Genomic DNA, 16,182 nt, shown 5'->3' with positions numbered 1-16,182 from the left:
ACTGTGAGTACCAAAACCTGTCCCCCCTGAGCCCCCACAGCGCCGCCTGCAGAGGGAATCCCGAGGCTTCCCCTGACCGCGACTCTTTGAACCTAAAGTCCCGACGCCTGGGAGAGACCCTGCACCCGCAGCCCCCAGGACCTGAAGGACCGGACTTTCACTGGAGAAGTGACCCCCAGGAGTCCCTCTCCCTTGCCCAAGTGGAGGTTTCCCCGAGGAACCACCCCCTTGCCTGCCTGCAGCGCTGAAGAGATCCCGAGATCTCTCATAGACTAACATTGCGAACCCGACGCTGGTTTTCTACACTGCACCCGGCCGCCCCCGCGCTGCTGAGGGTGAAATTTCTGTGTGGGCTTGTGTCCCCCCCGGTGCCCTACAAAACCCCTCTGGTCTGCCCTCCGAAGACGCGGGTACTTACCTGCAAGCAGACCGGAACCGGGGCACCCCCTTCTCTCCATTCTAGCCTATGTGTTTTGGGCACCACTTTGAACTCTGCACCTGACCGGCCCTGAGCTGCTGGTGTGGTGACTTTGGGGTTGCTCTGAACCCCCAACGGTGGGCTACCTTGGACCAAGAACTAAGCCCTGTAAGTGTCTTACTTACCTGGTTAACCTAACAAATACTTACCTCCCCTAGGAACTGTGAAAATTGCACTAAGTGTCCACTTTTAAAACAGCTATTTGCGAATAACTTGAAAAGTATACATGCAATTTTGATGATTTGAAGTTCCTAAAGTACTTACCTGCAATACCTTTCGAATGAGATATTACATGTAAAATTTGAACCTGTGGTTCTTAAAATAAACTAAGAAAAGATATTTTTCTATACAAAAACCTATTGGCTGGATTTGTCTCTGAGTGTGTGTACCTCATTTATTGTCTATGTGTATGTACAACAAATGCTTAACACTACTCCTTGGATAAGCCTACTGCTCGACCACACTACCACAAAATAGAGCATTAGTATTATCTCTTTTTACCACTATTTTACCTCTAAGGGGAACCCTTGGACTCTGTGCATGCTATTCCTTACTTTGAAATAGCACATACAGAGCCAACTTCCTACAAGGAGTCACTCGGTCCCGTGACTCGAAAGACTTCTTCGAAGAAAAACAACTTGTAACACTCCGGCCCAACACCAGATGGCGAGCTATTGCAGAACATGCGTATCTACAGCGACAGATGCCATCGAACACACAGTTTCTGCTATCTGTAATGCTCCTACTATCATAGTTTTGTGGCAAACAGAAATCCACTCAGCTTTTCTTTCTCTCTACCGAACACTGCACAATCCTCAGGTCCCCACATCACACCCTCATTTCACTAAGATTTTGGGTGAATTGAATGGTTCACTAGGAAGATCCAAACATTAAGAATCAATTGAAAGCCCAGGAGATATGCACAGAAGTCTGAGATTTTGTTGGATTTAAATCTCCAGGACTATATGGATTCCCTATTGAATTCTGCAATACCTATTTGGAATTCGAAGCTCCACGGCTGGTTGAGCTATACAATACAACCCACTAAGAAGGGTTTTAACACCATGCAGGAGCCCTTTTCGCCCCCACCCCTAAACCACGCTGTGATCCTCTGGATTTCTACTCTAACTGGCCCTTAGTTATCCTAAATAACCATTATAAGATTTTAAGTACAATCCTGGCCATAAAGCTGCTCTTACTCATGCCAGTGTAGGGCTACTGTAAGGCAATGGCTCCCTGTTGAAATTACCCCCCCACTTTTTGCATGATACTGATGCTGACTTGACTGAGAAGTGTGCTGGGACCCTGCTAACCAGGCCCCAGCACCAGTGTTATTTCACCTAAAATGCACCAATGTCTCCACAACTGGCACAACCCTGGCATCCAGTTAAGTCCCTGGTAACTGGTAACCCTGGTACCAAGGGCCCTGATGCCAGGGAAGGTCTCTAAGGGCTGCAGCATGTCTTATGCCACCCTAAGGACCCCTCACTCAGCACAGACGCACTGCTTGCCAGCTTGTGTGTGCTGGTGGGTAGGAAATGACTAAGTCGACATGGCACTCCCCTCAGGGTGCCATGCTAACCTCACACTGCCTGTGGCATAGGTAAGTCACCCCCCATAGCAGGCCTTACAGCCCCTAAGGCAGGGTGCACTATACCACAGGTTAGGGCATATCTGCATGAGCACTATGCCCCTACAGTGTCTAAGCAAAACCTTAGACATTGTAAGTGCAGGGTAGCCATCAGAGTATATGGTCTGGGAGTCTGTCATGCACGAACTCCACAGCACCATAATGGCTACACTGAAAACTGAAGTTTGGTATCAAACTTCTCAGAATAATAAACCTACACTGATGCCAGTGTTGGATTTATTAAAAAATGCACACAGAGGGCATCTTAGAGATGCCCCCTGTATTTTACCCAATTGTTCAGTGCAGGACTGACTGGTCTGTGCCAGCCTGCTGCTGAGAGATGAGTTTCTGACCCCATGTGGTGAGGGCCTTTGTGCTCTCTGAGGACAGAAACAAAAGCCTGCTCTGGATGGAGGTGCTTCACACCTTCCCCCTGCAGGAACTGTAACACCTAGCAGTAAGGCTCAGGCTTCGTGTTACAATGCCCCAGGGAACTCCAGCTAGTGGAGATGCCTGCCCCCTGGACACAGCCCCCAATTTTGGCGGCAAGTCCAGGGGATATAATGAGAAAAACAAGGAGGAGTCACCCACCAGTCAGAACAGCCCCTAAGGTGTCCTGAGCTGAGGAGACCCCTGCCTTTAGAAATCCCCCATCTTGATTTTGGAGGATTCTCCCAATAGTAATAGGGATGTGCCCCCCTACCCTGAGGGAGGAGGCACAAAGAGGGTGTAGCCAACCTCAAGGACAGTAGCCATTGGCTACTGCCCTCCCAGACCTAAACACACCCCTAAGTTTAGTATTTAGGGACACCCCAGAACCTAGGAAACTAGATTCCTGCAACCTGAAGACGAAGGACTGCTGACCTGAAAGCCCTGCAGAGAAGACGGAGACACCAACTGCTTTGGCCCCAGCCCTACGGGCCTGTTTCCCCACTTCAAGAAAAACTGCAACAGCGACGCGTTCCACAGAGCCCAGCGACCTCTGAAGCCTCAGAGGACTACCCTGCATCTAAAAGGACCAAGAACTCCCTAGGACAGCGGCTCTGCTCCAAAGAAGAAATAACCTTGCAACAAAGAAACAACTTTAAAAGGACTCCACGTTTCCTGCCAGAAGTGTGAGACTTTGCACTCTGCACCCGACGCCCCCGGCTCGACCTGCGGAGAAACAACTCTACAGGGAGGACTCCCCGGCGACTGCGACCCTGTGAGTAGCCAGAGTTGACCCTCCCCGAACCCCCCCCCCCCCAGGGACGCCTGCAGAGGGAATCCAGAGGCTCCCCCTGACCGCGACTGCCTGCTTCTAAGAACCCGACGCCTGGTAAAGACACTGCACCCGCAGCCCCCAGGACCTGAAGGATCCGACCTCCAGTGCAGAAGCGACCCCCAAGTGGCCCTCTCCCTTGCCCAGGTGGTGGCTACCCCGAGGAGCCCCCCCCCCGCCTGCTTCGCTGAAGAGATCCCTGGGTCTCCCATTGAACTCCATTGCAAACCCGACGCCTCTTTGCACTCTGCACCCGGCCGTCCCCGTGCCGCTGAGGGTGTACTTTTTGTGCTGACTTGTGCCCCCCCCGGTGCCCTACAAAACCCCCCTGGTCTGCCCTCCGAAGACGCAGGTACCTACCTGCTGGGGGACTGGAACCTTGGGCTCCCCCTTCTCCATTGAAGCTTATGTGTTTTGGCCATCACTTTGACCTCTGCACCTGACCGGCCCTGAGCTGCTGGTGTGGTGACTTTGGGGTTGCTCTGAACCCCCAACGGTGGGCTACCTTGGACCCAACTTTGAACCCTGTAGGTGGTTTACTTACCTGCAAAACTAACAAACACTTACCTCCCCCAGGAACTGTTGAAAATTGCACAGTGTCTAGTTTGAAAATAGCTGATTGCCATTTTTGTGAAAACTGTACATGCTATTTTGCGGATTCAAAGTTCCTAAGTCACCTAAGTGAAGTACCTTTCATTTGAAGTATTACTTGTAAATCTTGAACCTGTGGTTCTTAAAATAAACTAAGAAAATATATTTTTCTACACAAAAACCTATTGGCCTGAAATTGTCTGAGTGTGTGTTCCTCATTTATTTCCTGTGTGTACAACAAATGCTAAACACTACCCTCTGATAAGCCTACTGCTCAACCACACTACCACAAAATAAAGCATTAGAATTATCTCTTTTTGCCACTATCTTACCTCTAAGGGGAACCCTTGGACTCTGTGCATGCCATTTCTTACTTTGAAATAGTGCATACCGAGCCAACTTCGTACATTGGTGGATCAGCGGTGGGGTACAAGACTTTGCATTTGCTGGACTACTCAGCCAATACCTGATCACACAACTAAATTCCTAAAATTGTCATTAGAAACTGATTTTTGAAATTTGAGCTATTTTTCTTAATTTTTAAAAGTTCTGCTAGGGCCTTGTGTTAGTTCCTGTTAGCATTTCTTTTAGAGTTTAAAAGTTTTGTAAAAGTTTGGATCAAGTTCTAGAGATACTTTTTAAGCATCTAAAACTATCCCAACTTTTAGAGAAATAATGTCTACTGCAGAAGAGATGGTGGTGGAGCTCAACCTCGCCTGCATCTTATGATGTCAGAGTTAAGGACTCTCTGCAAAATCAAAAAGATAAAAACTGGAACAAACCCTACCAAAGTACAGCTCCAGGAGCTCTTGGCAGAGTTTGCTAGAGACAACCCCTCTGAAGATACCCTTACAGAGGGGGAAGCTAGTGATGTGGAGGAGAATTTCCCCCCTCCAGTCCTAGTTAGGGAGACCAGGGTTCCTCCAACCCTGACTCCACGAGTGATAGTCAGAGATGCTGCTTCTCCCACAGGGGAGTCCAACAGCTCTGGAAGCATTGAGGGCAGCCTCAATGAAGATGACCTCCTGTTAGCCAGGATGGCCAAAAAATTGGCTTTGGAGAAACAGCTCCTAGCCATAGAAAGGGAAAGACAAGAGCTGGGCTTAGCTCCCATCAATGGTGGCAGCAATTTAAATAGGGTCAGAGATTCTCCTGACATGCTAAAAATCCCAAAAGGGATTGTAACTAAATATGAAGATGGTGATGACATCACCAAATGGTTCACAGCTTTTGAGAGGGCTTGTGCAACCAGAAAAGTAAACAGATCTCACTGGGGTGCTCTCCTTTGGGAAATGTTCACTGGAAAGTGTAGGGATAGACTCCTCACACTCTCTGGAAAGGATGCAGAATCCTATGCCCTCACGAAGTCTACCCTGATTGAGGGCTTTGGATTCTCAACTGAGGAGTACAGGATTAGGTTCAGCGGGGCTCAAAAATCCTCGAGCCAGACCTGGGTTGATTTTGTAGACTACTCAGTGAAAACACTGGATGGTTGGGTAACTGGAAATGAAGTGCATGACTATGTTGTGTTTATAATTTGTTTATGAAAGAACACATTTTAAGTAACTGCTTCAATGAAAAGTTGCGTCAGTATCTGGTAGACCTAGGTCCAATTTCTCCCCAAGAATTGGGAAAGAAGGCAGACCATTGGGTCAAGACTAGGGTAACCAAAACTTCCACTGGGGGTGACCAAAAGAAAGGGGTTACAAAGCCTCCCCAGGAGAAAGTGGGTGACACTAGAAACAAAGAAAAAGAGTCCTCTGTAGGGCCCCAAAAACCAGACCAGGTGGGTGGGCCCCAAGACACAACCCAAAACAAAGGTGAGTACCAGGGTAAGAACTGGGATGCCACTAAGGCATGGTGCCAAAACTGTACACAGACAGGGCACCACACCAAGGACACTTCTTGTCCCAAAAACAAACCCCCTAGCAAAATCCCAGGGGTGACCAGTGTAGCCATTGGGGATGACTCCTCAGATGAGGAGGTCTTCATAGCCTTCAACTGGAAAAAGGGCCCCACAGGTGAGTTGGAGATTCCAGAGGGAAGTAGACACTTCCACCACCTACTGGTGAACGGAATCCCAGCCACTGCCCTGAGAGACACTTGTGTCAGTCACACTATTGTGCATGACAGGCTTGTGTTTTCAAACCAGTACATCCCAAGTGAAACTGCCAGAGTTAGAGTTAGCCCAGACAGGGTCACTGATAGGCCTGTGGCTTTTGTGCCCATAGAAGTGGGTGGGACTTTTAGCTGGAGAAGGGTGGTAGTCAGTACAGACCTCCCTCTTGATTGTCTCCTTGGAAATGACTACCCAGAGGATAGTCAGAGCCAAAGAGAGGAACTGGTCCAGTGCCAGCCCTCTCCCAAGGATTCTGGAGGTGCTACCCCTGCAAGTAGGCCCTGTAAGGAAATGCCTCCTTGGCATGGTGGCCCCCTGACTTTTTGCCTTTGCTGATGCTATGTTTACAATTGAAAGTGTGCTGAGGCCTGCTAACCAGGCCCCAGCACCAGTGTTCTTTCCCTAACCTGTACTTTTGTATCCACAATTGGCAGACCCTGGCATCCAGATAAGTCCCTTGTAACTGGTACTTCTAGTACCAAGGGCCCTGATGCCAAGGAAGGTCTCTAAGGGCTGCAGCATGTCTTATGCCACCCTGGAGACCTCTCACTCAGCACAGACACACTGCTTGCCAGCTTGTGTGTGCTAGTGAAGACAAAACGAGTAAGTCGACATGGCACTCCCCTCAGGGTGCCATGCCAGCCTCTCACTGCCTATGCAGTATAGGTAAGACACCCCTCTAGCAGGCCTTACAGCCCTAAGGCAGGGTGCACTATACCATAGGTGAGGGTACCAGTGCATGAGCATGGTACCCCTACAGTGTCTAAACAAAACCTTAGACATTGTAAGTGCAGGGTAGCCATAAGAGTATATGGTCTGGGAGTTTGTCAAACACGAACTCCACAGCACCATAATGGCTACACTGAAAACTGGGAAGTTTGGTATCAAACTTCTCAGCACAATAAATGCACACTGATGCCAGTGTACATTTTATTGTCAAATACACCCCAGAGGGCACCTTAGAGGTGCCCCCTGAAACTTAACCGACTATCTGTGTAGGCTGACTAGTTTTAGCAGCCTGCCACAAACCGAGACATGTTGCTGGCCCCATGGGGAGAGTGCCTTTGTCACTCTGAGGCCAGTAACAAAGCCTGCACTGGGTGGAGATGCTAACACCTCCCCCAGGCAGGAATTGTCACACCTGGCGGTGAGCCTCAAAGGCTCACCTCCTTTGTGCCAACCCAGCAGGACACTCCAGCTAGTGGAGTTGCCCGCCCCCTCCGGCCAGGCCCCACTTTTGGCGGCAAGGCCGGAGAAAATAATGAGAAAAACAAGGAGGAGTCACTGGCCAGTCAGGACAGCCCCTAAGGTGTCCTGAGCTGAAGTGACTCTAACTTTTAGAAATCCTCCATCTTGCAGATGGAGGATTCCCCCAATAGGGTTAGGATTGTGACCCCCTCCCCTTGGGAGGAGGCACAAAGAGGGTGTACCCACCCTCAGGGCTAGTAGCCATTGGCTACTAACCCCCCAGACCTAAACACGCCCTTAAATTTAGTATTTAAGGGCTACCCTGAACCCTAGAAAATTAGATTCCTGCAACTACAAGAAGAAGGACTGCCCAGCTGAAAACCCCTGCAGCGGAAGACCAGAAGACGACAACTGCCTTGGCTCCAGAAACTCACCGGCCTGTCTCCTGCCTTCCAAAGATCCTGCTCCAGCGACGCCTTCCAAAGGGACCAGCGACCTCGACATCCTCTGAGGACTGCCCCTGCTTCGAAAAGACAAGAAACTCCCGAGGACAGCGGACCTGCTCCAAGAAAGGCTGCGACTCTGTTTCCAGCAGCTTTAAAGAACCCTGCAAGCTCCCCGCAAGAAGCGTGAGACTTGCAACACTGCACCCGGCGACCCCGACTCGGCTGGTGGAGATCCGACACCTCAGGCGGGACCCCAGGACTACTCTGATACTGTGAGTACCAAAACCTGTCCCCCCTGAGCCCCCACAGCGCCGCCTGCAGAGGGAATCCCGAGGCTTCCCCTGACCGCGACTCTTTGAACCTAAAGTCCCGACGCCTGGGAGAGACCCTGCACCCGCAGCCCCCAGGACCTGAAGGACCGGACTTTCACTGGAGAAGTGACCCCCAGGAGTCCCTCTCCCTTGCCCAAGTGGAGGTTTCCCCGAGGAATCCCCCCCTTGCCTGCCTGCAGCGCTGAAGAGATCCCGAGATCTCTCATAGACTAACATTGCGAACCCGACGCTGGTTTCTACACTGCACCCGGCCGCCCCCGCGCCGCTAAGGGTGAAATTTCTGTGTGGACTTGTGTCCCCCCCGGTGCCCTACAAAACCCCCCTGGTCTGCCCTCCGAAGACGCGGGTACTTACCTGCAAGCAGACCGGAACCGGGGCACCCCCTTCTCTCCATTCTAGCCTATGTGTTTTGGGCACCACTTTGAACTCTGCACCTGACCGGCCCTGAGCTGCTGGTGTGGTGACTTTGGGGTTGCTCTGAACCCCCAACGGTGGGCTACCTTGGACCAAGAACTAAGCCCTGTAAGTGTCTTACTTACCTGGTTAACCTAACAAATACTTACCTCCCCTAGGAACTGTGAAAATTGCACTAAGTGTCCACTTTCAAAACAGCTATTTGTGAATAACTTGAAAAGTATACATGCAATTTTGATGATTTGAAGTTCCTAAAGTACTTACCTGCAATACCTTTCGAATGAGATATTACATGTAGAATTTGAACCTGTGGTTCTTAAAATAAACTAAGAAAAGATATTTTTCTATACAAAAACCTATTGGCTGGATTTGTCTCTGAGTGTGTGTACCTCATTTATCGTCTATGTGTATGTACAACAAATGCTTAACACTACTCCTTGGATAAGCCTACTGCTCGACCACACTACCACAAAATAGAGCATTAGTATTATCTCTTTTTGCCACTATCTTACCTCTAAGGGGAACCCTTGGACTCTGTGCATGCTATTCCTTACTTTGAAATAGCACATACAGAGCCAACTTCCTACAGGCCCCAAAAGAAAAAGAAAGGACAACAGAGTAGGAAAGATGGACAACCTTTAGCAAAGGTTTCAGCAAGCCAAGGAGATTCTGTTCCAGTAGGGGAGAACTCCAAAAATGGCACTGATAAAGTCCAACCTGACCCACAAGAAGTCCTGGCTAGTCAGGCAACTTTTCAGCCTGAGTGGGTGGCTCCTCAGCTAACAGAAGAAAGAGTGGAAGAAGGGTGTTTACTACAAGATGTAGTACCCCCCCACTCTTACACGGCAGACATGCACTCTGAACCCAAAGAAGCCTGTAACTTAGCTCCTTCCCTTGCAGGTGAAGAGCTAAAGGTGTGGTTCTGGGCACTGACACCTGTCAGTGGCCTCTGCTGGGTGTTAGCCTTTATGGCTGCACTATCCTTGGCATGGTGGTCTGACCCCATGCCAAATAGCAAGTTAGGCCCCCTGCCCCTGTTGGTCATGGTGGGGTTACTCCAGCTCTGGGTAACCTCTTTGGGTAAGCTAGGGGTGACCCTGGCTAAAATAAGATTAGCAGAGGTGGATACCTCTAACCCCAAACTCAAGAGAATGGGTGAAGACATTAAAAGCACAGGCAAGAGGCAATTCAGACTAGGTCCTGTCACTGTGGAAGTGGGTCGGTTCCCCAGAGGGAATGACCTGAACAGGAGTGTAGGAAGTTGGCTCTGTATGTACTATTTCAAAGTAAGAAATAGCATGCACAGAGCCCAAGGGTTCCCCTTAGAGGTAAGATAGTGGCAAAAAGAGATAATTCTAATGCTCTATTTTGTGGTAGTGTGGTCGAGCAGTAGGCTTATCAGAGGGTAGTATTAAGCATTTGTTGTACACACACATGCAATAAATGAGGAACACACACTAAATGACAATTTCAGGCCAATAGGTTTTTATATAGAAAAATATATTTTCTTAGTTTATTTTAAGAACCACAGGTTCAATATTTACAAACAATACTTTAAATGAAAGGTATTTCACTTAGCAACTTTAGGAACTTTGAATTAGCAAAATAGCATATACAGTTTTCACACAAATGGCAATAAGCTATTTTAAAACTGGACACAGTGCACTTTTCAACAGTTCCTGGGGGAGGTAAGTGTTTGTTAGTTTTGCAGGTAAGTAAACCACCTACAGGGTTCAAAGTTGGGTCCAAGGTAGCCCACCGTTGGGGGTTCAGGGCAACCCCAAAGTTACCACACCAGCAGCTCAGGGCCGGTCAGGTGCAGAGGTCAAAGTGTTGCCAAAAACACACAGGCTTGAATGGAGAAGGGGGGGCCCGGGTTCCAGTCTGCCAGCTGGTAAGTACCCGCGTCTTCAGAGGGCAGACCAGGGGGGTTTTGTAGGGCACCGGGGGGGGTTCAAGTCAGCACAAAAAGTACACCCTCAGCGGCACGGGGGCGGCCGGGTGCAAAGTGCAAACAGGCGTCGGGTTTGCAATGTAGTTCAATGGGAGACCCACGGGTCTCTTCAGCGAAGCAGGCAGGCAAGGGGGGGGGGGGGGGTTTAAAACTCTGGCTACTCACAGGCTCGCAGTCGCCAGGGAGTCCTCCCTTTAGTGTTTCTCCACAAGTCTAGCCGGGGGCGTCGGGTGCAGAGTGCAAAGTCTCACGCTTCCGGCGGGAAACGTGTGTTCATTCAAAGTTGCTTCTTTGTTGCAAAGATGTTTCTTCTTTGGAGCAGAGCCGCTGTCCTCAGGAGTTCTTGGTCCTTTTAGATGCAGGGTAGTCCTCGGAGGCTTCAGAGGTCGCTGGACCCTGTGGAATGCGTTCCTGTTGCAGTTTTTCTCAAAGTGGGGAGACAGGCCGGTAGAGCTGGGGCCAAAGCAGTTGGTGTCTCAGTCTTCTCTGCAGGTTTTTCAGCTCAGCAGTCCTTCTTCGTCTTAGGTTGCAGGAATCTAGTTACCTAGGTTCTGGGAGCCCCTAAATACTTGATTTAGGGGTGTATTTAGGTCTGGGGGGGTTAGTAGCCAATGGCTACTAGCCCTGAGGGTGGCTACACCCTCTTTGTGCCTCCTCCCTGAGGGGAGGAGGGTACATCCCTAATCCTATTGGGGGAATCCTCCATCTGCAAGATGGAGGATTTCTAAAAGTCCGAGTCACCTCAGCTCAGGACACCTTAGGGGTTGACCTGACTGGCCAGTGACTCCTTGTTTTTCTCATTATCTCCTCCGGCCTTGCCGCCAAAAGTGGAGCCGTGGCTGGAGGGGGTGGGCAACTCCACTAGCTGGAGTGCCCTGGGGTACTGTAACAAAGGGGGTGAGCCTTTGAGGCTCACCACCAGGTGTTACAGTGCCTGCAGGGGGAGGTGAGAAGCACCTCCACCCAGTACAGGCTTTGTTACTAGCCACAGAGTGACAAAGGCACTCTCCCCATGTGGCCAGCAACATGTCTGTTGTGTGGCAGGCTGCTAGAACTAGTCAGCCCACACTGGAAGTTGGGTATGGTTTCAGGGGGCATCTGAAAGATGCCCTCTGGGGTGTATTTCACAATCAAATTTACACTGGCATCCGTGTGCATTTATTGCGCTGAGAAGTTTGATACCAAACTTCACAGTTTTCAGTGTAGCCATTATGGTGCTGTGGAGTTTGTGCATGACAGACTCCCAGACCATATACTTTTATGGCTACCCTGCACTTACAATGTCTAAGGTTTTGCTTAGACACTGTAGGGGCATAGTGCTCATGCACTTATGCCCTCACCTATGGTATAGTGCACCCTGCCTTAGGGCTGTAAGGCCTACTAGAGGGGTGACTTATCTATGCCATAGGCAGTGTGAGGTTGGCATGGCACACCTGAGGGGAGTGCCATGTCGACTTAGTCATTTTATCCCCACCAGCACACACCATCTGGCAAGCAGTGTGTCTGTGCTGAGTGAGGGGTCTCCAGGGTGGCATAAGACATGCTGCAGCCCTTAGAGACCTTCCCTGGCATCAGGGCCCTTGGTACCAGGGGTACCAGATACAAGGGACTTACCTGGATGCCAGGGTGTGCCAATTGTGGGAACAAAGGTACAGGTTACGGAAGAATGCCTGTGGCATAGGTAGGTCACCCTTCTAGCAGGCCTTACAGCCCTAAGGCAGGGTGCACTATACCACAGGTGAGGGCATATGTGCATGAGTACTATGCCCCTACAGTGTCTAAGCAAACCCTTAGACATTGTAAGTGCAGGGTAGCCATAAGAGTATATGGTCTGGGAGTCTGTCATACACTAACTCCACAGCACCATAATGACTACACTGAATACTGGGAAGTTTGGTATCAAACTTCTCAGAATAATAAACCCACACTGATGCCAGTGTTGGATTTATTAAAAAATGCACACAGAGAGCATCTTAGAGATGCCCCATATATTTTATCCAATTGTCCAGTGCAGGACTGACTGGTCTGTGCCAGCCTGCTGCTGAGAGATGAGTTTCTGACCCCATGTGGTGAGGGCCTTTGTGCTCTGAGGACAGAAACAAAAGCCTGCTCTGGGTGGAGGTGCTTCTCACCTCCCCCTTGCAGGAACTGTAACGCCTAGCAGTGAGACTCAAAGGCTCAGGCTTCGTGTTACAATGCCCCAGGGCACTCCAGCTAGTGGAGATGCCCGCCCCCTGGACACAGCCCCAACTTTTGGCGGCAAGTCCAGGGGAGATAATGAGAAAAACAAGGAGGAGTCACCCACCAGTCAGGACAGCCCCTAAGATGTCCTGAGCTGAGGTGACCCCTGCCTTTAGAAATCCTCCATCTTGATTTTGGAGGATTCCCCCAATAGGAATAGGGATGTGCCCCCCTCCCCTCAGGGAGGAGGCACAAAGAGGGTGTAGCCACCCTCAAGGACTGTAGCTATTGGCTACTGCCCTCCCAGACCTAAACACACCCCTAAATTCAGTATTTAGGGGCACCCCCAGAACCTAGATTCCTGCAACCTGAAGACGAAGAAGGACTGCTGACCTGAAGCCCTGCAGAGACATCAGATACATCTTATAAACCTCTACTGTCTGTTATGTCTCCCAAACTCTCACTAGCTATTACATACAGAAGCACAGTACTACATGGAAATGATGCTTTAACACTGGAATGGCAACAAATAAAAATCTATATGCAAGTTTTTCGTCTCCCATGCACCACTTCCCCTTCACAAGTTAGACTAGAGTTTGGCCTCAAACAACAACAGTTAGACAGGAAATTTCATACGATAAAGACCTGGAATAAAATAAGAGGAAATAAAACAAGCCCTTCGGTTGCAGCTTTATGGAATTCTGTAGCCAAAGACCCAAAGTCAGTATACAACAAATACCTGCAGCGCTCTCTGCTAGAGACTCAAATGACACACTTTTGGGACTCTAATATGTCATAGCCTCTCTTTTGTTGTGCACTAAAAAGGGAAATCAGACTGCAATATGTACTAGACGATAAGCTATGCTTTAATCGTCATGCACAACTACAGCAGTTTGGCACCAGTACAGTATTTGATTTCAACATTTCCAGTGCACATGAAACACCAGCTGCTTGCCATAAGACTAGGGTCCTTTATGTCCCTAGAGGATCAACCAACATGAAAGAATGGGGGCGAGAAGTTATGCAGGCTATGCAAAAACGGAAGAGAGGACATAGTTCACCTGATTTGTATCTGCCCAGCCCCAAGAGAAGCACACCATTAACTACTAAAACCAGTATTTATCATGAGTGGGGTCAATACCTGCCAGCTGGCAGTAATAAAATGTTTGATCCAAGCTTAATATTTAACTTGCTGCCCGTGATCGTTACTCCATAGCTAATATTAACTAGCACTCTTCTGTCTAAAACTTCCAGAATTAGGAATAATTTTATACAGAACAATTTTAACTGACTCGTGTACAGTATTAAACAGCGAATGTAGGGTTTTAGCTGCGCTTTATATTTTCTTTTAAACTAATTTTAGAGGACTTCCATGTGACTTGATCTCGTAATAGATTTATTGATCTTGTTTAAAAACTTTATGCAGCGTGTTGAAATCTATGGATAGTTCGCAAGCACGCAGTTCCAATGATCATGTACTCAGTCTGTGTTGCTAAGATTTTAATTATTCATGTAAATAAAGAATTACTACTACTATAAATGAAAGTAGACTTTATTGTGTGTTCATTTATATTATCTCAAAGATTCCTCTCAATATTCAAGCATTGTTTTATGCACTGCATTGACTCCGTGGTCCCACACAGGTTGCATCTCCCTTAAATTTCCTTACCAAGATCTTCTTGGTCGGACAGCTTTCAGACGAGGCACATTCTTTCATTGTGGTTTTAGTCTTTATCATATATGTATATTGACACTACTTGCATTTTCTCAATGATCTCTAGTTTTTTCTCACTATTCTTAGACTCATATACTTCGCTGGTGGATAACATGAAACGTTGGTAACTCTGCACCCTTACGATGTAATGTGACATTGTTTTCCAGCAAAAATATTAAAAATATTTTGGGAAAACAGATCTGGCATCCAAACGCCCCAGGCTCAAATGTCACGTAAGTGCAACAGTGTCATCAGACTGTTAAAATGAACAGTGTCTAGCAGGATCCCTAGTGAGACTTTACGCACTGTGTTAGTTCGTATGTTAACTCTTGAAAAGAAGTGATTGAAATAACTTTAATAAATACACCTGCATCAATCTTAGCTATCAAAATGATAAGCACAGATGGGGACTTACAACCACCAAGCAGAGCAAGTTGGCAAGGGCACACACAACCGTGCAGAGTCTCTTGAGGAACAAATAGCGTTTCTCGGTCATCTTTTCTCCATCATCCATTCTGAAAGGTAATGCAAGCAACATGTATTATTTGAAAATGAGCAACACAAACTGTAGTAAGAAGTCTAAACTTCAGCACACATTTTCAAGGCTTTGAAAGGAATTTGTGGTATGTCTCAGACACATTCTACTACGCCTAATGTTAGTACACCACAAGGAAAAAAAGCACAGCATTAATAGGGACTCCTTTAAAAAGCATAATTTAACAAATTAACAGCCACTCTTAAGATATTTGTGACGCTCCCATTTAATATTTCATTACAGATGGCAGTGCATTTCATATTGTTTAACCAAAAGTATACATCATCACAATGTTTATAATGGAAGATTGAATATAGAATACATTTAGGAGAAGGTACTGAAGCTCTCTCTCATAAGGAAGAATTCATTTATTAGTATGTTATTTCCTACACATACATTCAAATCTTAATCGCATACCAATGATTGTAAAATATTTTATATACTACAATATTAATTTAGGTTAAACATACTGCAGTCAAACTACAAATATGAACAGCAGATATGTGAAGCAGAGACTTGTGCTAAACATGGGCACATCTCTCACTGAAGTATATGGCTGGGTAACTCGTAATTACCAGTGCTCAGTACACACCATAAGATGGTTTTCCTTTTCACTTGCAATACCTACCAATAGAACCAGACATCAAGCTTGCATAGCTGCTCATGCAGATGTGCCCTACCATGCATTATAACGCACCCTGCTGTAGGACTCCTAAGGCCTATTGTAGGGGTGACTTACATATACCACATGCAGCATATTTGGCCATTGCACACAGGGTGTGTGCAATGTCATGTTTTCACAATGATTTGCACCATTTCATGAACTCAGCAGTGGCAGTCTGCATCTAATTTGTATGGGGGTCCCTTAGGTTGACACAATGAATGCTATAGTCCTCAGACTCTTTAGTACCCATACCCTAGGTACCAGGGGTACAATTTTCTAGGGACTTACAGGGGTGCTAAAGTGTGTGCCAATTGGACACAACCGAGTATTTGGATTTTAGGGGAAAGACTACTGGTACTGGAGCCTGGTTAGCAGGCAGGATTCAGTGCACTGTTGGAGTTGAAAACCAGCCAGCTGCAGGAAAGTACCCTCTTTTTTGGCATGGTTACCCCCACTTTTTGCCTGCTGTCAGTGTGTTTTGACTGTGTTTACTGGGATCCTGATAACCAGGACCCCAATGCCTGTGCTCTCCCCCCAACGGATTAGGTTGTCCCTAACCTTTTACACCCCACAATTGGCATACAGGTGCCCGCCCCCCCCCACCCCATCCAATACAAGTCCCTAGTATATGGTACCTAGGTACCCAGGGCATTGGGGCACCAGAGATTCCCCCAT

The 16,182-nt window shown here is 48.0% G+C and overlaps 1 protein-coding gene across 1 annotated transcript in view; it reads right to left on the bottom strand.

Moving 5' to 3' along the window:
- LOC138296834 (exportin-5-like) overlaps positions 1–16,182 on the bottom strand; it is a 723,294-nt gene that overhangs the window by 609,079 nt on the left and 98,033 nt on the right. The window contains exon 8 of the mRNA XM_069236301.1: positions 14,724–14,823. Within this exon, the coding sequence (XP_069092402.1) occupies positions 14,724–14,823 (100 nt within the window). The remainder of the gene's footprint in view (positions 1–14,723; positions 14,824–16,182) is intronic.

This window comes from Pleurodeles waltl, chromosome 5 (assembly GCF_031143425.1).
Source record: "Pleurodeles waltl isolate 20211129_DDA chromosome 5, aPleWal1.hap1.20221129, whole genome shotgun sequence".
Classification (NCBI taxonomy): Eukaryota; Metazoa; Chordata; class Amphibia; order Caudata; family Salamandridae; genus Pleurodeles; species Pleurodeles waltl.
The sequence above is the reverse complement of the archived record's forward strand: the minus strand, read 5'-3'. Positions and strand labels throughout refer to the sequence as shown.